General features: G+C 30.5%; 1 protein-coding gene across 2 annotated transcripts; it reads left to right on the top strand.

Annotated features, from left to right (window-relative positions):
* Positions 1 to 1,994: 1,994 nt before the first annotated feature.
* Positions 1,995 to 21,381, top strand: LOC139514189 (RCC1 and BTB domain-containing protein 1-like). Of its 2 annotated transcripts, XM_071302995.1 has the most exons (15): positions 1,995 to 2,261; positions 2,694 to 2,801; positions 3,107 to 3,273; positions 4,542 to 4,632; positions 5,701 to 5,768; positions 6,292 to 6,399; positions 10,117 to 10,256; positions 11,077 to 11,267; positions 11,958 to 11,975; positions 15,741 to 15,796; positions 16,486 to 16,556; positions 17,042 to 17,095; positions 17,828 to 17,925; positions 18,333 to 18,463; positions 18,840 to 19,757. In XM_071302995.1, exons 1-15 carry the CDS (start codon positions 2,093 to 2,095, stop codon positions 18,978 to 18,980), a joined length of 1,611 nt encoding a protein of 536 aa, XP_071159096.1. In that variant the 5' UTR covers positions 1,995 to 2,092; the 3' UTR covers positions 18,981 to 19,757. The 2 variants fall into 2 exon arrangements, with proteins under 2 accessions (XP_071159096.1, XP_071159097.1); XM_071302996.1 differs by lacking the exon at positions 11,958 to 11,975 and having other exon boundaries at positions 18,840 to 21,381.
* Positions 21,382 to 25,235: the final 3,854 nt, after the last annotated feature.

The raw sequence follows: 25,235 nt of genomic DNA, 5'->3' as shown, positions 1-25,235 counted from the left end.
GCCCATATGTTTGAAATTATACTATGCATGTTTAATATTTTAAACATGAATTTGGTCAGAAGAAGAAATATTGTGATTATTGGAATATATGAATTTATAAATATTTATTGCCATTTATAGGGTATCGGGACCATTCCCCCTAATAACATGTTCGCCCTAGGTCCGTTCGCTCTGAGTTCGCCCTACTTTAAAAATATTAGTATTGAGGTCATTGAGGGCAGGGGCGGAACCAGCCATTTTAAAATGGGGGTGTTCCCGGGTGTTCCAACTATATGCTCCCATTCAAATACATTGATCGTCAAAACCCCCTGGATCCGCCAGTGGAGGGCATTTCATGAAGTTGAATAAACTTATTCAGATATTTCTATGGTAAATTATATCTATAATCATGTATATTTTTGAAATTTATGGATTTGTTTAGGATCATAAATTGTTCAATGACAAAATAATTTGAATCCCTGGTTTTGTTTTGATAAAATATATTTTGAAATTAATAAAAACAATGATGTAGTACGAACTGTAAATTATGAAACAGATAAAATTTACAAGTTCATTTATTTATACTCTAGTCTTAAGACTAGTCATAGTGCATACATTCGTGATTGACTGAATACAATTATTTTGTTAACAAATATCAATAAAGATAAATACATTGTATTCCAGTATTCTACTCTGCAAATCAAAGGGAAAAATTAATGATAAATTAATTGCGGCAATATAAATATTCTGTCAATTTTTCAACAAACTTTAACATATTTTCTTCAAATACTTAATATAATGCGACTAGACAACAATTAGAATAAAAATAAAAATCAGGGCAAATGGACCCTGGGCGAACAGGTACTAGGGCGAACATGAATCAGGGCGAACGGACCCGGATTCATTTTATAGGGGTTTGTTACAATTTAGCCTGTTTCCTTTACACACAACCCTGATTTTTTTTCATATGAATAGTGAACCTGGCAAATTCAGGAATTGTAACAAAAATAATAATAATAATCACATTTACATAGATCAAGGAATTAAAGATGTGGTGTGAGTGCCAATGAGACAACTCTCCATCCAAATAACAAAAGTAAATTATTATACATGTAGGTAAATGTACGGCCTTCAACATGGAGCCTTGACCCCAAAGTTATTAGTGTAAAACCATTCAAACAGGAAAACCAATGGTCTAATCTATATAAAAAAACGAGAAACACGTATCATACATGTCATGTATGATACAAACTATGAACAATAAGTTTATGACAAATACAAAATAAGTAGGCAATATAAATTCATACACAATCATTTGATAAGAATAAATATTACAGTGTCACCTCATTTCTTATGAATCTTTACTAATAAATGAGAAGACCTAATTTTGTTTATCTGTACTTCTTTTCCTTCCACAATAAATTAATCATCATTTCTCTGTGTCCTATACATGTAGGTACCATGCATAGTTGCATTTGTCATCCTTGATGAAAATTTCACATGGCATGGTTCTTATACATGTATATGGAATTTTATCTTGAGGGATTATTCTGTCTTCTGCACAACAAAACAAGAGTCAAAAAGCATGGTGTCAAAGCAACTTGCCTCCTAAAATTTGAGTATCTAGGTTAACAAAAGCTGTTTCTGGGAAAGGTTTAATTTCTTTCACAATAAAAGTAAAAACTTGAAGAATCATCTCATGCAACATTTGCAAACAACATGAAATAATAATATTTTCATCAAACTTACAGATAATAAGAACATTTAGAATTCATACACTCATCACTATAAACTCTTATGCCTATTGTTTTGGACAGATAAACTGTGAACAATGTTATTTCCATCTGAAAAGCATGCATCCAAGAATGTATGTATATCTGCAATAGTGCTATTAACATGATTAATTTATTTTTTTCAACTTCATACCTTAACATGATTTGCATTATCTATACATATTCAATTGTTCTTTCAAAAATTTTGATCACCTAAATTTTTGTTTTCTATTACTATTTCAGGTGTAGTTATTGACTTCAACATGACATGCAAAATGTTGGTGGCTGAAAATTTCCTGCACACTACTTTATAAGGCTAAGATCAAACAAATTCCTTCACCATGCTAGATGTTAGTAAATGGCCAATGTTTAGTGTGCTAGATCAAAGTGAAGTTCAGGCTATAAAGAAAATCTGTGTGTTTGGTAGTTCTGGTAATGAAGCTGTCTATATCAATGAAGATGATGATGTGTATGCTATTGGATCTAACTGTAGTAGCTGTCTTGGTCTAGGTTAGTTTTCCTGACCTACCTTGTAAACAGATATATCTATGAAGCTTACATGGCGACTGTCAAAATAATACATTTACATCACTAGTTTAAGATAGGGATAGCTAAAAATATTGTGGGGATATTTGAATTTTCTTAATCCTGTTAGAATCAATATTCTTAAAGTGAATATAAACTAATAGTTCTTTATTTTATGTTCATCCTGACAGTTAATGTTGTATAATGTTTATTCTAAATAAGTCAAAAGTAGTATACATGGTATAGAAGCCAATCCCTTCGATGCAAGACTCCCAATAAATAGATTGTTTTGTTTTCTTTAATAAAATCTGTCTTTTTAAATTAGACCTTATTTTCTTATTGTAATACATGCAAAAGAAATGTCTTCTTTAACTGATATTTTTAGTCACTAAATGTACTGATTTTATATTATAACAGGTGATTCACACAGCAGTTTTGAACCCAGAAAAATTGAAGTTTTATGCAAGAAGAAAATTATAGACATAGCCTTTGGAAGTGGTCCTCACGTTTTAGCAGTTTCAAGTGGTAAATCCATGTGCAATTGTGAAAATAAAAATATCTATAAGGTGTCTTTGTCGACTTTGAATTTTTATCATATTTTGTTGAATACATGGATAATCAAGACAAATTTGAGAAACATTATATGCTAGACATTTTCATGTGTGTGTGTGTTTGATTAGTTTTGAAATATACATGTACTCTATATTTACATTGAATTTCCTATAACAGATAGATAAATTGATAAAGTATCTTTTAAACCTACATTTGAATTGAGACAAATATTATTTTTGAATTGATTCACTTTTTTGCTCTTCCTTTTGTACTTTCAGATGGTGAGATATATAGTTGGGGACACAATGGGTACTGTCAGCTGGGCAATGGAGGTTCCACCCAGGGACTGAGTCCTTCATTGATTAATACTAATGTCCTTGGGAAAAAAGTGACTAAGGTGGCATGTGGCAGTCATCATTCTATGGCTTTAACACAGGATGGTGAGGTAGGATACAGTAAGGAAAAGGAATTTCAAATTTTGTCTTTTCATAGAAATGAAAGTACAAACATTATTCAGCTTATGCACTATATACATTCCTTCACTATTTCTAATGGGAATGGATTTCTCAGTTGGAAATTCACTTTCATAGAGAGTTCTATGTGGCCGTCTGAGTAAAACTTAGAGTTAGTACAATGTCTACTGACCAGCAACACATGTATCCAAAAAGAAGAACATCAAATTAAATTCAGACAAAGTACAATGTATGAATAATCTACTGAGAAATTTGAAATATTGATAGATAATTGTTAAGAGGCTGTCCAAGTAAATATCAGGCAAATCCTATGATATGGGTGGCACACATATTTTTTTTCCCACTGAATTTTTGGTTCCAATGCAATATTTATATCATACAAAGATATTTTTGAATCAACAGTGGATGGCTCAGAAAAGGATTTTAAAGTTCACTATCAATGCAACAAAATTTTGTACAAAATGAAGAGTTATCTCCCCTTTTCAATGAATTTTCAGTGCTTTCTATGGTTTTTTTTCACTTTATTTGTTGCAGTTAATAAAAAACCAAAATTTAACTTTGAGAAAGAATGAATTTGTGATATGAAATAGATGAAAAAAATTTGAAAACAAAATATGTCATGCGCCATCCACTGCCTGGTTTTTCCATGGACACCCTCTTAATGAAAGGGAAACAATGTAATTTTATTGACAGATCACAAAGGATGAAGAATGTTGTCATACATTTTGGCTTTATGCCAAACTATGATAAGGTCTCATATGGTATACACCTTATTGCTAATCCCGGCTGAACTTTTGATGCATAAAACAATCACTTTTCCATTGTGGCGTCAGATATTTTGTTTTATGACGTCAAATTTTTTACGGGAACCTGTGTGATATCCAGTAATGGCAGACAAATAGCGATAAGGTGTATACCATTAACATATTTTATACAGAACATAACCAAAAGTTAGCTTGCAATAATGATAATGTATCATGTTACACTATTTAAGGTGGAAATAAAGCTCCAAATTAGTGACATCATCAGTGGCAAAAATATGCTTTAAACAGACAGCATGAACTTTGATGAATATATTGACTCACAAGCTCATTCATTGTAACAATCTATTCCTCACATTATTCATAAAACAACCCTATAATCACAAGGTGTTGTGCACTTGCAGTTAACAAAATTTTATTAAAGTGACGTTAAAACTAGTTTCTTCTTTAGTTCACTTATATAATTTATTTTCTTACAGATATATGCTTGGGGACAGAATAATTGTGGACAGGTAGGATCAGGAACAACAACTAATCAACCTACACCAAAAAAAGTCATGGCCGTCATAGGTAAAGTAATTTTCAAAGGAGTAGGTTCGATAAGGTGCTAAAATGGCCCCCTTTTTAGTTTAAATTTCAAATTATGCTTCATTGACCAATATCACAATGAAACAAAGCTTATACAGTGACTAGATAGAAAACAAGCCCTTTTGTTGAAAATTTACCTTCCTGCGTTTTATTTATGACGTCACAAATAGTACTTATTTTGATTTTCCTTGAAAAAGTCAATAAAAACGTGTGAATTTCACTCGATTATTGGACAGGAACCATAGAGCGCATTTGTCGACAGCAAGAATCTTTAAAAAAAATGTGTGTTAATACATTTTACCTGTCTACCTTGAATATTTAGTATGTCGACGCCTGCGCTCCATGTTTCCTGTTCCTAAATTTGGTTTAAATTTGGCCGATTTTGTAAAAAAATTTCAAAATCTACTATTTTGACCTATTTTGGCTGTAAAAATCAACGCTTTAGAATAAAACTTTGACAAAAATAGTTCTATTTAACTTTCTCTCATGTCATAAAGTCAACTTCAAAACATTTTTCATCTTGATAAATTAAACTTTATAATAGGGGCCAAATATGGCCCTTACCGAACTTACTCCTTTAACAACAAGTTCACATTTGTTGATTACCAGAACTGTAAACTAAAGTGTGTACAGAAGTATAAAAAAGAAGATGAGGTATGATTGTCAATGAGACAACTCTCCACAAGAGACCAAATGACACAGAAATTAACTACTACATGTATAGGTCACCTTATTGCCTTCAATAATGAGCAAAGCCCATACCTCATTGTCAGCTATAAAAGACCCCAAAATGACAATGGTAAAACCTTTAAACGAGAAAACTTACAGCCTAATTTATGTACAAAATAATGAATGAAAAATATTAAGGTAACACAGTAACAAATGACAACCACTAAATTACAGGCTCCTGACCGGACAGGCACATGCAGAATGTGGAGTTGTTAAACATGTAATGGGCACTAACCCTCCTCTAACCTGGGACAGTGGTGGAAGGTTTATTGTGCTGAATGATTAATTTAAGTCTTTCAAAATTTTGATGTATTTTAATAGGTTCTAAAATGGCCATATCTATAGCTTGCGGACAAACTTCATCAATGTGTCTAATGGAAAATGGTGAGGTATGTACACTTATCTTATAAAAACTTGTTCATGCTGTTAGTAAGATCTCACTCAAAAGTCAGAATAAATAATAAACTTGATCATAAAAATGGAGTGCGACCTGAATGACAGTTATAATCATACTGTAAAATATGAAATAGAAAGAAAATGTAACCATATCAGTGAATAAAACTCCACAATCAGTGATATCCATTTGGCTTTGAATAATTCCATTGAAGACCTTCAAGCTTCAGCCGAGATGAAAAAAAAAATAAGACAAAAACTTATGATACATTTTGATTTTTTATAACAAGGCAACAGTTCGGTATGATTTTAAATGCATTTTTTTATTATTTAGACTATATATTTTGTCCAGCTCTTATTGTGATATTTGGTTTATATAATATGTATTACTATAAAGTAAAATTCAAGTGCATGTCTTCACAAAAATAGGCAATGCACTTTACATTAGGTATAATTTAAGCATCTTTTTAGCTGCTTATTAGATGCAACAACAACATTATGTTTAATATTTTATTGTAGGTGTATGGCTGGGGCTATAACGGTAATGGACAACTAGGACTGGGTAATAATGTCAATCAACCAAATCCTTGTAGAGTACAACAGCTTCAAGGAATAATAATAAGTCAGGTTTGTTTCCTTTATGAGACTATTTGTTAAAATGGGTCAATTCTGTAAAACTGCAGATAATACCTGGAAGTATTTAATTCTGCCTGTTTGGTTCATTGTTCTAAATCTATGCTAACCAAAAGTATTCTAAACTTAGTTAATACAAAACAAAAAGTTCAAAATAAATGGCAAAATTAGAAAATGCTTTTCTAACCAATGGAACAAATGAAACATATGTTATTGAATCAGACACTCTTCTTGGCACAACTCTTTTTGCTTATATTGACCTTAAAGGGATAATTCGCGAATTTTCACTTTTCATCTTATTATGTTCATAATACCATAAAAAACATATTCACCAAGTTTTATTTCGATATGAAAAGTAATAAAGGAGAAAATTGGGAATAATGAATTTTATTTTATCAAACTTCCTGACTTATGTGACGTAGTTTAAGTCTTTGAGCATGCCGGGAGTGAAATTAATCTCATTTAAGTCTTGTTCGTTAACCATCTAATAACGCTATTTAAAGCGCATCGACGACTTTTGGTGTAGCTATTAACCAATGAAAAGTAAGTGATAGCCATGTAACTTTTTAAATTAGATTGTAGGATTCATGTGTGGATTTTTTATACGAATTCTAGTAATTAAAGTAAATAATACAATAGAACATTTTTATGATTTTTTTTCTTCAAATACTTTAAACAAACACATGAAACTGACACGATCGATAGTGTATTAAAAAATACATGTTTGTATTCTGAACTTTTTTGCTTCATTCCAGAAAACATTTTCACTTGCTTGTACTGTGGAAATTAAATGTGTATTAATTTGTGACACTTAGTGAATGTTGAATGCGTAGTTAAACTCAAGGTAATTAAAAGATTAGCATTATGTAATTCTAATCTTTTGATCTTCATTCAGTGACACCTAGGCGTCACGGTTCAGCATTTCAGGTGTGAACAACATTTCGTATGAATGATATACGGGAGTCAGTTATAGTTATAGACACAGAAATGTAAGAAAAAGAATTAAAATGAATTTACGGGAGAAATAAGGTCGCACAATAACTGGATAGCTGTTGTATATTTTTATATATTTTGCATAAGCTCACTTTTAATTGAATTATGACTTCTGATTAGTTTTGTAACGATAAAATACTAAATTATTTTAATTGAATAAATTTATAAATAAAAATAGCCTTCTAAACACGAGTGTATGAACTAAAAATTGTACTTTTTAAATTAAAATCGCCAACCTTTAATATTTCAAACAGATTGCAATTATATAATTTAGTCCATCCAAAGCGATCTTTATTTACCTATTTAGGAATTAATGTTCTCATCAAAATATTTTAAATCTCACAACGCATGAATACTTCAGCTATTTGAAAAAAAAGATGTTTTAAAAAATTGACAGGAAATTTAAGGATCCTCTTGGAATGGAATCGAAAAATCACGAATAGAAATTCTTTTCAAGTGTGAAAAACGTCAACCAAATTTATTCATAATCGGGAGCGTCCTTATTAAAATAGTCTTCTTCTCTCAACGAATAATACTTAAGCTATTTGACCAACGATGTTTAAAAAAAAAAAAGACAACGAATTTTATGTCATCTTAATTACCTATTTTTGAATGTAATTACAAGTCTGTTCAACTGGCAAGAATACCCCTAAAGCGGGCAAGCAGTTTATTCTTTAAATTGCTGTCATTGAATATCAAGAAAGAAAATAAATCCCGAAATCAATTTGAAACTTTAATACTCAAAAGTTTTCCTAGAAAATATTCACATCCCTTGGGGTTTATTAGTGTACGTTCAGTTGCATATGTTTTACATGAATGTCGGAACAATGGTGATGATGTCGAATTTCTTCCTTTATTGGAGAACAATCTAATTGATATATAAATTTGTGATTTTACTATGTTCATAACTTCGATGAACCGAAGCAAGTTATTATATCGACCTGTATTTAAATCAAATTGGTCCTCTTCTTCTTCTTCTTTTTCTTCTTCTTCTTCTTCTTCTTCTTCTTCTTCTTCTTCTTCTTCTTCTTCTTCTTCTTCTTCTTCTTCTTCTTCTTCTTCTTCTTCTTCTTCTTCTTCTTCTTCTTCTTCTTCTTCTTCTTCTTCTTCTTCTTCTTCTTCTTCTTCTTCTTCTTCTTCTTCTTCTTCTTCTTCTTCTTCTTCTTCTTCTTCTTCTTCTTCTTCTTCTTCTTTCTTCTTCTTCTTTCTTCTTCTTCTTCTTCTTCTTCTTCTTCTTCTTCTTCTTCTTCTTCTTTTGGTATACAATAGTCTATCGAATTTGATCATTACATACTGTTGGCATACGTGGAATAGTCTATTTACATAAATGTTACCCCAATTTACACACAATGTATGTTTCTTTCTTATGTTCAATGTATACATGTAAATATTTTCAATTGCGATATAGCTCCGTAACTTTCTATCCAGGCGTAGAAATGAATCGTCGACAAGTGCATACATTTTTTTTAAATCAATATTTCTGGTATGTTCCAATCTGTCCTTTACTATTGACAACGAGTATATATTAAATTTTCCCAAATTAAACCTTGGAAAAAAAATGTAAATAGATTTTATTTTATCAAATCTTTTTTTTTTGTATTATTTATATTTTTATAAATAATATTCTTTACACCAGTAATGTTATTTATAAACAAGCGTATGAGTTTAATAATGACTAGTATATTATATCACTTTCGGACACGCAAGACAGAGATGTATATTATACACCTCATAGTTCAAAATGGAGAGTTATAAGTTATCGGCCGTGTACACTGATCAATACCTACAGAAGTGAAACGATGCATGAACTTACAAGCCCGACAGGAAATCGCTTGAATACCTGGACGTGTCACCTCACACCCCTCACAATACCTTTGGGAGTAATACCTTCCCATAGTCATGCTGGTGATCAGATGAGGGAAGATCAGAATTTATTTGAATAAAATTTATTACTTTAAAGAATTATAAACGAATTAGATTTACGAAAACAGTTTTCACGGAACATTTATTTATGATTTAAACTTTGACTTTTTAACTAATTCCAATATTAACAGTTTAAAAATAACAGACTATGGTTATTTAAAAAAAATAAGAACATGTTCCGTATCAAATTAGTGTGTCAGATAAAACAACCGTACGATTGAAAAGATATCGACACGCAATTACGACTACATCGGTTACTGTAGTTTTGGTCCTTTGTGGTTTATAGACATATCATGACTTTTAATCGGTGAAGACGACAAAATGGCGGAACGCAGAGAATTGATACTCTAAATTTAAAATCGATGGTGATCTCTTATCTAGCGGAATAAAACTTTAATATCTTTAAATTTGAGCATTTCTATATAGAATGGACATAATATCAATTTTTGATTTTTTTGCGAAGTTTCCCTTTAAGTTATCTGACAGCCTTTTTAAACTTCTGAAACAAATCAAAACAAGCACATCATGATCCAAAAATATTTCTACCATATATTAAATTCCACTGTAGAAATTAGTCCCTTATTCAAATCCGAAAGAAAATTCTGTGCTTAGATTTGTATTTCTGAATAATTTATCAAAACTATTACATTTTGAATGATAGAAGTTTGCTAAAAAAAGGTCACAGACTTCAATTTAGAATTCATTGTTACTGTTTTAATAATTTGTTTTAAATACTCAGTTATAACTAGATTTTATTTTTTATTTCATTCATTGAATGATATTTTTAATTTTCAGCTTGTATGTGGCTATGCTCATACACTGGCATTGTCAGATGAAGGAACATTATATACTTGGGGAGCCAATTCTTATGGTCAGTTAGGAACAGGAAACAAGGCTAATCAAGTATCACCTATAAAAGTTATGGCCAATGAGAGGTATCCAATTAATACTACTGTGGATTCATATACTTTCATGGGTACACATTTTCATGGATTAAGGAAACACAACTGTCCATGGGTATATGATTTCATGGTTTCGTAAATTTGTCATTCATTGAACATTTGATTTCATGGTTCACCTTTACCCACGAAATCCATGAAAATTGGTATCCAAAGAATAATAACATATCAACAGTATCAGTCAAATCTACCAAATTGTAAGGTTTAAGAGTACTATCTTTATTCAATAATCCAAATAAAAAAGTGATGAGATATAGATTCCTACACCGCAACAAGTGTATTATGATTTTTCTCCACTGGAGACAGTTAAATTTGATTATATTTAAATAATTAAAATTTAACTGTGAGAGTGGAGAAATTTTGTAACACACCAGTTATAGTGTCGGAATTTGTTCCTCTGATGATTTTTATCCTTCTTTTTCAAAGATTTTCACAAACTTGTGGTCTTTATATGCGACGTCATCAGACATGATTGCTTTTTTCATGACATCACAATAGGAAAATTCAGAAGAAAACAAATTACTGAGAAGAAATGTTTTTCTGACACTGATCAAGGAATGTGAAAATAGCACAAAAATTAGAGATTAATAGTTTATGAGTAAATCATTTGTTCATGCATAGGTCAGTTAAATCTATAATTATAACAAACATAGAAAAAATGATTGATATTGAGATAAATACTGCTGAGACAAAACAATTATCATTCAGGTGATTTTCCTCAGATTTTTTTCCGTTCCATCTGTTGAATCTTACAAGTGCTAAGTTCTTGTCTATTTAACATGATCATTATTTTTAGGGTAGTGGAGATAGCCGCCAGTCATTATGCCCACATATCAGCAGCCATGACAGAAACTGGCCAAGTTTACATGTGGGGGCAGTGCAGAGGACAGTCTATAACATCATTATACCCAACCAAATTCTCCAGTACTGATGAAGTGTTTGCCTCTTTCTCATCACCTCCTGTTACATGGAGAACTTATTCCATTGGTAAGAATTGACAGGCAAAAATGTATGCTGATGATTTCATTACTTCCCATAAATGTTGTCAAATTAGACATTTTTGCCAGACCGGGTATTCAAACAATCTCTCAACTTATTAACCAGTTAACTTGTATTAAAGTTATTATTGAAAGACAATGTTTGCAGTATATTTGTCATGATTTCATACGTGACACCACCCTTCACCCCTTGAAATTTTGGTTGAAAGGTAAAGAATAGGGTTTGTAAAGAATATTTAAGTTAAAGTATTTTAGGAGGTGATCACGTTGCTGCTAAGTTTTCAGAAAACTGTTGTTGGTTTTGTAAAATTATGCAAAATGATCAAGTTAAAGAAATTCCCCTACCTTTATGAAGTCACAAATACATCACTAATGGTGCAACTAGTGAATATTTTCTTTATAGAAACAACTAGTACTGGACCTTTGAACATACGTTTTTTATATAAAAAAAAAACAACATCTATAACACAGTAACATTTTGCAATGTTATGAGTGAGTTAACCAAAGTCTTCCATTAAAAGTAGGAATATCTCTAACATTAGAACTAGTAATAGGTTTATTTTATTGTCTATAATAGCATTTTTGCAACCAGATCAAGGAACAGAAAAATCTGTTATTGTAGATCACACACACATATGTTTAACCCTAAGATGCATTGTGATTTAAACTTTGATTGTAGATAACCCTGATCTCTGTGGTAGGATATATATCAAATTAATTGACATTGTTAAGTAACTAACAACTTTTGATTTTTGTTTGGTTTTTTATTAAATTGAGATTTATTAATTTCTTTCTCATTTCTAACCTCTCATTTATTTAATCATCATTGAATGAAGTATGTTTTCAGCATTGGCAGTTGTCTGATTTTGGTTGCAGAACTTAGAGGAACTTTCTCTTTCTTAAATTTGAAACGTATTTTGTAAAATTGTCAAAATGAAATCTTAAAATTAGTAAAAAGCATTCTTATAATTATTATTTTATTGAAATAAACATAGTTTTAATATTTACATGTATATTAAGGACAAAAATTGTTTCTTCTGTCAATGTCAATGTGTGTTTAGATAGTGTATTTACAAGCCATGCCACATATAAGTGACTGAAGTATATTTTATAAACTCATTATAGTGTGTCACATAAGCTAATTGCACTTCTACTTTTCAAATGTTTTAACTTTTACCAAAATATTTGAAAAATCTTTCTTTTTCTGCTTCACATTGAAATTAGGTCCTTTAATGTTATGTGGTGGTGGTGATATTTTAAGATTAAAATATTTTTTCTGTGTCAATCACAGAATAAGAAACACTGATAATTAAAAGGATTTTTTTGTTTATCATATACATGTACTTTCACTGTGTTCTCTTTTCTGTATTCAAAATCCAAAACGTATATCACTCTGTCAGATAACATCAATTTGGGAGAGAAAATAACTCTCAGTTTCATATGAGTTTGGAGTAAATATTATATAAGGCCATTGATTCTCTACATTGAATGAACATTGAAAGAAAGATTACTTGGAAAGACAATTATAGGTTTCAAATGAATTAAAGACGGAGCAATTCACAACTAACATGATGAGGATGATTAAATATTCAAAAAAACAAAAAACATGACACAATTTATTTATATTCTGTTATAGTTATTTGGTTTAAATAAATAATTTTGTATTTCAAAACATTTATATAAAAAGAAAAGTTCAATGGTAAGACTTTGTGATAGAATATAAAACAATTGAAAGTAATGTGACATTTAAAGGTTTTGGGTTGTTTTTCGAATTTTTTTTATTTAAAACTGATAAATATAATGACCATATTAAAATTGGTTGATCCAAGTGAAATTCAGGTAGATATACATGTGTGACTTTTGGTGATGGGGAAAATTCTTTTGATTGAGACACTTCATATACTTATAAAACTGCAGAGGAATAACAAAACTGCAGAGGAATAACAAAACTGCAGAGAAATAACAAAACTACAGAGAAATAACATGTTAAGTAATGCACAATCTATTATTGACCAAACCTATACAGTAGATGCTAGATTTCTTGGCTTTGAATTTGGGAAATGGTGGCAAGTATTCATATGTTCTACTGAATGTGTACTTTTATAATTGGCATACATTAAAAATAATTAAGGAAGCTGGCTCGTCATGTTTTGGATTTTTTGTCAGATTTTCGGAATCCTCTGATTTTATCCATTTGAATGCGTTGAAAAAATCTGCCCGGTGACCCCCATTTTTCTTTTTGTAAATCTTTTACATATATAATGATAAGCCATTTGTAAAAGTCTTATAAAATTTTAATTACTTTTGAACAGTTTTTGAGAACTTCAACTTGTCAATGATAAAGCTATGAAAAGTCAAGAGAGAATATTTTCCCCCAAAAATTTCAATGGCTAATATCTTGAAAACAAGCACGGTGACATATATATTTTTTTTGCTCTTTGGATTCCTTTATTAATCCCCTATCAATATAAACTAGTGTTTTGAAAAGTTAATTACTTTGAAACTGAGAAGCCAACTCCCTTAAGATAAATAATGATTTAAAAAAAAAATGATGGTATCATTAAAATTTTATATTCTTGGCGTCAGTTCAAATTATTTGTACTAGACTGAAAAATCTTACAGAAATGTTTTAATATATCATTTTGTAATTTTTTATAAGACCGCAAAAATTGAAAACTTTTTGGTCGTATATTGGTATCACGTTGGCGTCGTCGTCCGAAGACATTTGGTTTTCGCACTCTAATTAAGGTCTATGAACACAAAAGGAAGGTTTGGATTGATTTTGGGAGTTTAAGTCCCAACAGTTTAGGAATTAAGGGCCAAAAACAGGTCCCAAAATAAGCATTTTTCTTGGTTTTTGCACAATAACTTTAGTATAAGTTAATAGAAATCTATGAAATTTAAACACAAGGTTTATGACCACAACAGGAAGGTTTGGATTGAATTTGGGAGTTTTGGTCCCAATGAATTACGGGCCAAAAGAGTCCAAAATTAAACTTTGTTTGATTTCATCAAAAATTGAACTATTGGGGTTCTTTGATATACCGAATCTAACCGTGTATTTAGATTCTTAATTTTTGGTCCCGTTTTCAAATTGGTCTACATTAAGGTCCAAAGGAACCAAAATTAAACTTAGTTTGATTTTATCAAAAATTGAATTCTTGGGGTTCTTTGATATGCTGAATCGTAACATTTACTTAGTTTTTTGATTATGGGCCCAGTTTTCAAGTTGGTCCAAATCAGGGTCCAAAATTAAACTTTGTTTGATTTCAACTAAAATTCAATTTATGGGGTTCTTCAATATGCTGAATCTAACCATGTGTGTATTTAGATTTTTAATGTTTAGGACTGGTTATCAATTTGGTCCTCATTGAGGTCTAAAGGGTCCAAAATTGAACTTATTTGATTTCATCAAAAATTGAATTCCTGGAGTTCAGTGATATGATGAATCTAACCATGTATTTAGATTTTGGATATTGGAATACCACAAAGGGATGGTAAGAATTGTCTTTGGGAGTTATGGCTCAAACCGTTAAGGAATAAGGTGCAAAAAAGGGGAGAAAAGGGTTTCCAGGTTAATGGACAATAACTTAAGTACAAAACATAATTTAAAAGCAGTGTAAGGTTGGTAATTGAAACTCATTTTATTAGCTCACTTAAACTGCTCTTAAATTATGTATATTGGAAATTTGCCAAAATCTTTTTTATTAATAAATTCCATTGGAAATTTTCCAAAAACTTTAGTTTAATGAACTTCATTGGATATTTGCCATTATAAAATGTTGCATTGGAATTATCTTTCTTTGTCCAGAATAGTAGTTAAATCAACTTAAATCATGACTGTATGACATTTTATATTTTATGATGTGTTTAAATGAGTAGTTATTGTTGAAAACTACATTAGAAATTTGAATTGAGATCATTTTTGGAATAAGGGAAAGAGGGAGGTGAAAAAAAAATGGTGGGGTTCAATTTTTCTTATTTCAGATTTCAGAAATGAAAAAGAAAATTTCTTCAAATATCAAAGGATTAATATTTAACAGCATAGTGAATTGCTCAAAAGCAAAAAAAAACATTTTAAGTTCATTAGACCACATTCATTCTGTGTCATAAACCTATGCTGTGTCAACTATTTAATCACAATCCAAATTCAGAGCTGTATCCAGTTTGAATGTTGTGTCCATACTAGCCCCAACTGTTCAGGTTTCGACCTCTGCAGTCAAATAAAGCTGCGCCCTGCGGAGCATCTGGTTTAAGCTTGATTTGCTTTATTCTGTTATATTGATTATCAAATCTATTTCTTTATATTTTGTTTTGCAATCTTCATGATCTTTTATAAAAATTATTTATTTTATACAATCTAATTGTAAATATGATAGTGAATGTATATGTAACAAGTGTTAAAAATCTAAATCTCAAAATAGAAAAGGAGACTATACTATAGAAAAAAAATTAATTTCAGATCGACAGAAAGGTGCTAGTGTATTAGATGACATTACCAGGTCATTTGATGATCCAGTAAGTAAACAAAACTTCTTAATTATCATATCACTGCATTGGTATTTTCTAACATCCCTTTTTATTCTCGTATATATTTAAGATCATTTATAAGATCATTATATAGTATGAAAATAAGCAAATGTGGTATGATTGCCAATTTGACAACTATCCATTATAGTACAAGTGATGTGGATGTAAGCAACTTTAAAGTCATTATACAATCTTCAGTAATGAGCAAAACCATTGCAGCATGGTTAGCTAGTATAAGAGCATCCATCTTGACAAATTTTGTAACCTGACATTTGCAAAAAAGTAAGCTTGCATAGAATTTGGACTGACAATGACCAGAACCACCTGAGCTCCCAAAAATATTAAGTTCAAAGTGAGATAAAAATATAGACATTTTGTTAGAATCATTAAATTTTCCGATATCAGACTTTTAAATATTAATACCAGCAATAACACTCTTGATTGATTATTGTTTTCTTTTAATAGCCAGATCCAAAAGTTTGGAAGTTTACACTCCTTTTAATAGCCAGATCCAAAAGTTTGGAAGTTTACACTCCTTTTAATAGCCAGATCCAAAAGTTTGGAAGTTTACATTCCTTTTAATAGCCAGATCCAAAAGTTTGGCAGTTTACATTCCTTTTAATAGCCAGATCCAAAAGTTTGGAAGTTTACATTAAGTCTTTTTTTTATCATTCCAGGTGACTAGTGATTTAAAGTTTTCAGTTGAAGGAAGGTTAATTCATGTCCACAAATCAATACTAAAAATAAGGTAAATTTTAAATTTAATGATCTCTATGTTGTATGTAAATGATGCAAGCTTGAATTTTATTGATCAATGTCATGAAAATCTAAAGTATACACATTTATAACATACTTTTGTGACTCACGCAGACAACATAATATAATTTGCAGGTAAATGATTTGAAGTGAAAAAATTTAGACAGACAAACTATTTATAAAGAAGAAGTAATTAAAGATCATACTTTACATGGAATAGAATTTCAGATTATTCACAAGCAGCTCATTTAACACATTGATACAACAGTTTAGTAGTATGTTAGATGAGAATTAGCAAACTTATAAGATTTCCATTAATTTTATTAAAACAACTTTACATATACAGTGAAACCTGCCTAATCCGACACCTGAGTATTCCAACATCCTGCTTTAACCGACATTTTACTGGTCCCCTCGTGTGTCGGATTAGGCAAGTAACACTGTAAAATTATATTTCTGTATGTATGTGTTTTTCAGATGTGACCATTTCAGTTCAATGTTTCAATCTTGCTGGGAAGAAGATGAAAAACAGTAAGTTCTTCAAGTAAACAGAGTTCACTCAAAGCATATTGCTACTGACTATTCACATGTGTTTATTTGTAAATATAAAACAACTCAATCTAAAAAATTCTGGCTCTCAATTGTTTGAATCTTATTTTTAGTATTGCCAAATGAAATGATGAAATGTTTTTAATGAACTGATGAATCAGATAATATTTCAAAGATTTACAAGTAAACCTGCCTGAAAGTTGAAGCCCAAAGACCATGTCTGCAGTACTGTACTAATGCTGAGAAATGTCTAATCAATTTTACATGCATTTCACTTTTTATTCAGTGTAGATTCATTATTTATTGTGGATATCAACTTTTTGGATTTTGAGGGTAAATGCATTTTCAAGTATTCAACAAAAAACAAGTTTTCTATGAGCTTGTATGTAGAATTTGTTTAAACCAAGGAATCAACTATCCATCAAAAAAGAATTTTCCATCGATCCATGAAAACTTGGTCCCCTTGTGAGAAAAAAGTGAATCTACAGCAACTATGATAGAAATAAAAGTTTGTTTGGGAGAAAATCAGGCAAATATTTGTACTGTTAACAAATATGTTGTTGGTGACAGGTTGCAATATTTAAAATACTTTTGTGATTGGTACAGAGATCTTTAACAGCTTCTTTCTTCATTCCAATTTGTTTTCACAATCATAAGACAGTATTTGTTAGAACTATTTGCAGGAAATAATACTATAACAATTTGTGATTACAGAGTTATAGAAATAAGTCAGTACACTTATACAGTATACAAGGCTTTCCTTAGATACCTGTATACAGACAGGGTAGACCTGAAACCTGAAGAAGCAATAGGTGAGTCTGTCAGTAAACTTGTACATTTACTCCGTATACATGTATACTGATAATTACATGTACAAATGAGAGTTTAGCAGGCAGGTATAAATAAGTTATGTGTAAACTGGCCTATTTTATTACAACCTTTTTAACTAATTTTTGAAAGTCAATTATTTTAAGATCAAAACACTGCAAAGTGTTGACATTATTTATCCGAACTTAAAAATATATAAAATGAATACAACTAAATGCTAAGCCATGCTATGTATGATTAACTGCTGGTTTTTTTTTGATGTTTTGGCCAACTTTTATCCTTGTTATATTTAATACCATACACTATTTGTAACTGTAACATGGCTGTAAAACACAGTTGCAAGAATTATGCAAAGGGCAGATGTTTCAGGAGAATATTATGATAATTTTAGGTTTATTAGATTTAGCCAATGCCTACTGTGAACCAATATTGAAGAAAATGTGTGAACAGATCATCAAGAAAGGGATGACAACAGATAATGTAGCAATGTTGTATGCGGCTGCTATTAAATTTGAAGCTAAGGTATGAATATTATCTCATTAATCTAAATTGTTCTCCAGTCAAAGAATAAAAACATTGAACAAAAAAAGATGAAGAAACACACATTAATTAAAAGATCAGAATTATTATGATACAAAAATCAGTTAAGTATTGCCTTGTATGAAACTTTTTACTATTTTAAGAAAAATTATATGGTTTGTACATTTGTTTTAAAAAATTGGAAATACTTTTTAGTATATATTTGTTTAAATTTCCCAGTCCCAAAAGATGGGGTATACTGGATTATGTTTGTTCTCTGTCTATAAAACATTTTTGTCACATTTTTTCTCATCAAGTACAAGTCATAATGCATGGCATGAAGCTATTTAGAATACATTTTATATATTTGTATTTACAGGAATTGGAAGATTTTTGTTTCCGCTTTGCCCTGAATCATATGACTGCTGTAACACAAACTGAAGCATTTAGTCAGCTGGAGGAATGTATTCTCAAAGAGTTCATTAGAAAAGCTGCATTATCAGGAGCTTTTAGAAACTGACCAAAATCAAAATCAGGTGCAGATTCAGGTCATGATCACCCAGGGCCCCCTCCTAAAAATAGAAAAAAACAATAATTTGTAGTTAAATTTACAGCCATTTTTTGTCAAAATATGGTTCTCTTCCTTCTTATTTTCAGGAGTGCCCTCCTATTATCAAATACTAAATCCGTGCCTGAAAATTGTTCTAAATGACGTTGAAAAGCCTTTTAAAGTTCATTATTTGATACAAGAAAACTTTTTGTGCTTTTGGTCGATGATGTTAATGGTAAGACTCAGGGCTATTTTATTGAAATGAATGTGGTAGGGTTTTTGGACGTAGGTGGTGGATCATAGGTCACTATGGTTAAATATTCGTTTAAGGTATGTAAAATAACCTAACAAAAGTATTCTGATTGCAGGTGTTAAATTTTAGAAGTCCCTATCTATCCTCCCATATCCATTTTAATACATGAAAGAGCTTAACTGATTGACAAATTTTTCAATTGCCACACGACAATGAAAATGACAGATCACCTATTAACCAAATCAATTTTATTTGGATCAAGTACTGGAAAGTGTCAACACAGTGAATAGTACATGTAGTCAGATTGTAAACTTTTAACGATATTTTTTTAATAATGTTATATGTATATGCTCAACAGCTTAAAAGGCCTTGTAGGGTTTGTGATCAAAGCAATGTTGTTTGTTGTTGTCATTTGATTCAAGTCACTTATAACGTTTCATTTTGAAGAGTAAAACAAAATGTATAAACTGGCACATTTGTTTCTTTCTTCCATTTTAAGAAAATAAAACATTGTGATTGTTAAATTGAGATTTATTTGTTTGTACTATATTGAAGCATATTTTCAAGTGAATTATGGGAAACTTTGTATTACTGATACTTGTTTTATCCCCACACACAATTTCTTACCCCTATCACAAAATGGTAAGGGTGTACAACATTTGTTAGGACCATGCCTGAAAATACTCATCAGATTATTTTTCTTTTGTTGTATAATGAAAAGTTTCATTGGAAATTGCGTTTTTTATCTATTCTATTTACTTTTCATTCATTTTGTGGACTTTAGAGTTACAATATATGTAAGAGATATTGTGTTAGCAAAATTGTATTTTATGCACATCTACACAAAGCTAAAACAATTTTAGTATCATTTTATTTAACAGAAATGAAAGCAGATAGCAATAGAAGTTTGTATATGAACTATCTGCCTATATTTGAACATAATTAGCCAATTTGATCATTTTAAATCTAGATTTGTCTACCTCAGAAATTCTAGGTAGGCATTAAAGTCCGAGTTAGCCAGATGTCATGTAATGCAGAAAGTCTGGCTACTTGCAACAGATAGAATTAAATTTAACAATTATTAAGCTTTTATATCTTTTTAAGAAACTCTTATATACTGGCAAAGTTAGATCATTTAATTTTGTTGTTACAAATTTGTGTCATTGGTGAATGTGACATTACAAAATATTTAAGATATTGGAAGATTAAATGAAAATGTTTAAGTATTGCAATCTCTCATATTTAATTGTGTTGTCAAGATCATTTAAATGTACATTGTAAAAAGAAACATGTGTTGCATGCTGAGCAATGTTATAAATTATTATCAACATGACAGTAATTGATTTCAATCATTTCTGAATCATTGCAATATTGTACATACACTACTTTGAGAGTCAGTTGTGATGTTGAAGTTATGGTATTGGTTTTTATGGTTTGAAACAGTATATAAGTATCAACATTCCAGTATTTTTGTGTTCCTTGATGGTACTCACTAATGTTTACAGTTAGTTGTCCTGTGTTGTCTGGGTCAAATCAATTGTATTTTCATATTAACAAACAGTTCTCAAACTAGTGAACTGACTGAGTGGAATTATTAGTGAATGTACAGAAGATAATGCCATTACATAACTTTAATTTGGTTATGAAGTAGAATTCTTGTTAACACTTAGTTTCTCCAAAAGCATAAAATGAATGGACATAACTACCAACACATACATAACCTTGATTTATGAAGAATTTCAGTGAAATTATGGCTTGTATCGTGTTATACAATTTCAGCATGCACCTCTTTTTTGTGTTAATTTTTTTTTATCATAATGATTTTAAGTGTACCCAACCATGCACACTTATTTTTTAGACCTATGGCATATTCATTACCCTAAAATAGTAAATGAATTGTAGTAGGAAGTTCAAGGATTTGTTATAAAGACATTGTTATTTCTATATTTAAGAGTAATTGATAAAAATGTTAGTTTTTATAATGTAAAAAAGCAGGTGATACCTATCCTTCATAGACAACTTACATGTAAGAATATTATTGTTGAATTATTGATTGTGCAATGATTTGTATGTGATAAGCGTTATTGTTGTTATTGAAAATAAAGATTTAAAATATGTTTACACTTCATTAAATTTCTTCTACATAAAACTATTTAACTATATGGGACAGCATTAGTTAATGTTCTTAGTGACACGAGCTGTCTTTTGGCTCTTGGTGGGGTTAATCATCCATTCACCATAAAAATAATGTCATCTAAATCATAAGGATGATTGGAGAAACAAGCAGCCAGGATCTTTTCCAATGTTTCTAAGCCGATGTTGAGCGAAGGGGGCATTCATTTCTACCGTTGTTCATTTGTAGGTCCATCCGTACATCCCAAAATTGGTTTCCGTTCTCCAACTTTAATTTGCCTCAAACAAATGTTATGAAACTTATACACAATGCTTATTAACACAAAATTCAGATCAAGCTTGAACTTTGGTGGTGTCACATTAACATTTCTCTATTTGAGAGTAATTGATAAAAATGTTAGTTGGTATAATGTAAGAAAGCAGTTGATACCTATCTTTCATAGACCACTCACATGTAAGAATATTGTTGTTGAATTATTGATTGTGCAATGATTTGTATGTGATAAGCGTTATTGTTGTTATTGAAAATAGAGATTTAAAATATGTTTAAACATCATTAAATTTCTTCTACATAAAATTATTTATTGCCCCTTCCATTTTCTAACTTAAGCTGGCCTCAACCAAATGGTACGAATCTTATACACAATTATTATTACCACAAATCTCAGATCAAGTACAAATTTGGGTAGCATGTCTTTTACATCTTTATATGATATGAAAGCGGGGCATTATCTGTGTCCACTGGACACATTGCTATTTTTTTTTTAATTTTCAACTCAGCAACCAGTATGGATGTTTGTCCAAACACATGGTAAAAAAATTGATAACAACGTGTTTTGATTCTTTAATAAACAACACTGCACATGTATCAAGTACGACTTGGAATATTGAAAAGTATGTTGGTCTATTTGTGCAATCTTTTTTTTTTATGACAGTTTTGTTTCAAAAAGAAGAAAACTCATTATCAATGAATAGAAATCGACAAGGAGAAAATGTTTTAAAAAATAAACTGAACAAAATACAAATCCACTGGTTTTTAAAAAATGACCTGCTGGTTTACGTAACATTGTTATCATCTATAGATAATTGGATAACAGAGATCAAACATTACACGTAAATATTGGGTTAAAATTATATTTGACGAAACAATCTATTTAATGAATTATGTTGGGCAAATACTCTGATGTATTTGAATTCTTCTCAAATGCATAACTTTCTGTAATAATTTGATTAGCAATTCAAAATTACGATTTTTTTTAATTCAATCTACCTTTGTGGTCTTTATATGAATTTTGAATTACATTTCCAAAATATATACTATTGTTGTTATAGATGCACGTGTGAAAATTAATTGCTGGTGACTTTGATTTCGTGCAAATCTTACATATTAAAATAGTGAGGCGGGGATGAGTTCACCATTTAGCCATATTTAAAAAAAAAATCAAATTGATAAGGGGAACTGGAAGTAAATTATATCTTTGTTTGTCAAGCATGATTTATTACAGCGCTTAGAAGTTGTCACAACGAATGTCAAACTTGTCGGAAACAGCTGGTCTTGAGAGATCATTACGACCATAACCAAACGTCGATGCTTTATTTCTAAAATATACCCTAGTAGAGATGAATATGATGATCACCAGGAACATGCCATTGCAAATATTAAAAAATCACATAGAAGTGCATTTCTTAACTCACCAGTATAACATTTTCAGCATGACAGCATAGTTTTAATAGTTTTGTTTTGTTGAAAGTGTCTTAAAATGGAACTATCATGTCTGTTTGGGTTGCACACCCGATTTTTTCAATATACCGGAACCATAAACATGGGAGTTTTAGCTAGCTATCAATACAGGTTTAACCCACCTTTCTTCGCAAAATGCCAACACCATGTCAGGAATATATTAGTTGTTTTCCAATGGTTAATAAAGTCGAACGTTTGATTTCTACCTCTTTGAATTTACCTAGGAGTTCAGTATTTTTGTTATACTTTTTTGAGGCATGGAAACTTATAAATGTGTGCGAGGAGTCGGTTCGGCGTCCAAATATATCTTCAAGGTCCTAGAGACTATGTTACCTTTTGAGTAAGCAAGATCAAAAACCTGACTCGGCATACCAGTCTATTAGAAAAGGGTATATTTCAAGTTCTATTATATATTCAATAACTAAAATCTATGTATATACCCTACTTGACATCAAATGATTGGTAGGGTACTTTTTTTCTGTTGAACTAATAGGAGAAATGGAGGTTATATCGAAATAAAAAAAAATCAATTACAGAAATCGCTTCAATTTTACAATTGTTTAGTTTAAGCACAGGTTATTTGAAAAAAAAAATAAAAAAATAGGTCACCGATGAGTTAAAAAAAGATATCTCAATTTTAATGTAAAAAAGTGGCATTGCTTCAAAGGGGGCCAAAACGAATCAAATTCTTTTGGTTAATTTTTGTACCATATCACTAAGTTACAACTAAATGTATAATAAATAATTTGTAACGAAAAAAATATGTTTAAAATTTTGCTGAAATTTGTGTACCCTCGAGCCTTCTTAATTAAGGCTGTTACATGTAAGTCGAATTTGTCGATTCTAAGTGATACCAGGTCTACATGATTTTCAATAATAAAAGTCCATAGAATCTAATGATTTGTGACATGAACCAGCATGAAAATATGATGTAATTAAAATATCTATTGAGTACACTGATAAAAATTGACATTATCTCTTGTAACCTTGAAAACACATTAAGCCTATAAAATTGACTACTTTACAGTAGGTAGTCACTTTCGAACATACCAGCATTATGCATTCACTGGAGGGAAAGACAAAACACTAATACTAGTAGGCATTTGAATTAGGAATTATGGCCCTTTCGCAGTCGTTGGATGATGTGACTAGAAATAAAGACCTTTGCTAGTTCTGTGACGTATCCAAAGAAATCACATGCAAATGTATTAACTGTGACTTATTTTTGTGCCAAAATTGTTCTTCAAGGATTCATAGCAAAAGTAAAGCATCAAAGAAACATGAAATCATTAACATTAAAGATGGTGGAAATGAGAATAATGCAAATGCAATCCGTATAGTCGATCTTGAAAACTTGCTATGTGGAATCCACCGTGCACAAATATATTATGCATATTGCAACGAATGTGACATACCCGCTTGTATGGATTGTTTAATCGGAACCCATAAAGACCACGAGTTTGTGAAAATCATAGATGTTTATAATGATAACCTTTGTGAAAAGAAGCATTTTTTGGATAACTTAAAATCTTCTATTTATTCAATTCAAAATGTTGAAGACGAACTCCAAAAGCTCCTTTCGGAAAGGAAAAAAGAGTACAAAGATTTAAAGAATAATATTCGCCAGAGAGACAAAGAAATAAGAGAGGCTGTAACAAGATACTCTGATGAACTTTTGACACAGACTACAACAAGAGCAATGATTAAAACAAAACTTCTTGCCACAACAAATATTAGACACGAAGGGGAAGAAACAAAGGAAAAGATGGAGAAACTATTAATGTCTCATCAAGCCTTAAATATTTTCCCGAAAAAAGGATACCATTAATCCGAATATACCAGAAGCACATATTGAGCAGATTGAAATTGATGTCTGCAAAGTTTATTCCTGGAAATATACTGAAATGTCAAATAAGTGAAATGTTTGGAGGTCTTTACAAAGTACCTGATTCAACACAAGCCAATATCCACACAACAAAAGATGAACATGAAACTAGCATATTGTTGATTAACACAAACAAAGCGTTTATTGTAAGTATTTCAGGGGATAAATTCCAAAAAGTGAAAATTGAAGACGATGTTAAGGTTTAGGAAGACC

Source organism: Mytilus edulis, chromosome 3 (assembly GCF_963676685.1).
Source record: "Mytilus edulis chromosome 3, xbMytEdul2.2, whole genome shotgun sequence".
In the NCBI taxonomy this organism is placed as follows: Eukaryota; Metazoa; Mollusca; class Bivalvia; order Mytilida; family Mytilidae; genus Mytilus; species Mytilus edulis.
This window is presented reverse-complemented; position numbering and strand designations above follow the sequence as displayed.

What these genes read in the sequence shown, in the direction of transcription:
- LOC139514189 (XM_071302995.1), top strand. Translation starts at nt 2,093, where the DNA reads ATGCTAGATGTTAGTAAATGGCCAATGTTTAGTGTGCTAGATCAAAGT. An exon ending in AAATCAATACTAAAAATAAG is followed by an intron (nt 16,557 to 17,041) that starts GTAAATTTTAAA and finishes TGTGTTTTTCAG; the next exon opens with ATGTGACCATTTCAGTTCAA. An exon ending in GAAACCTGAAGAAGCAATAG is followed by an intron (nt 17,926 to 18,332) that starts GTGAGTCTGTCA and finishes TGATAATTTTAG; the next exon opens with GTTTATTAGATTTAGCCAAT.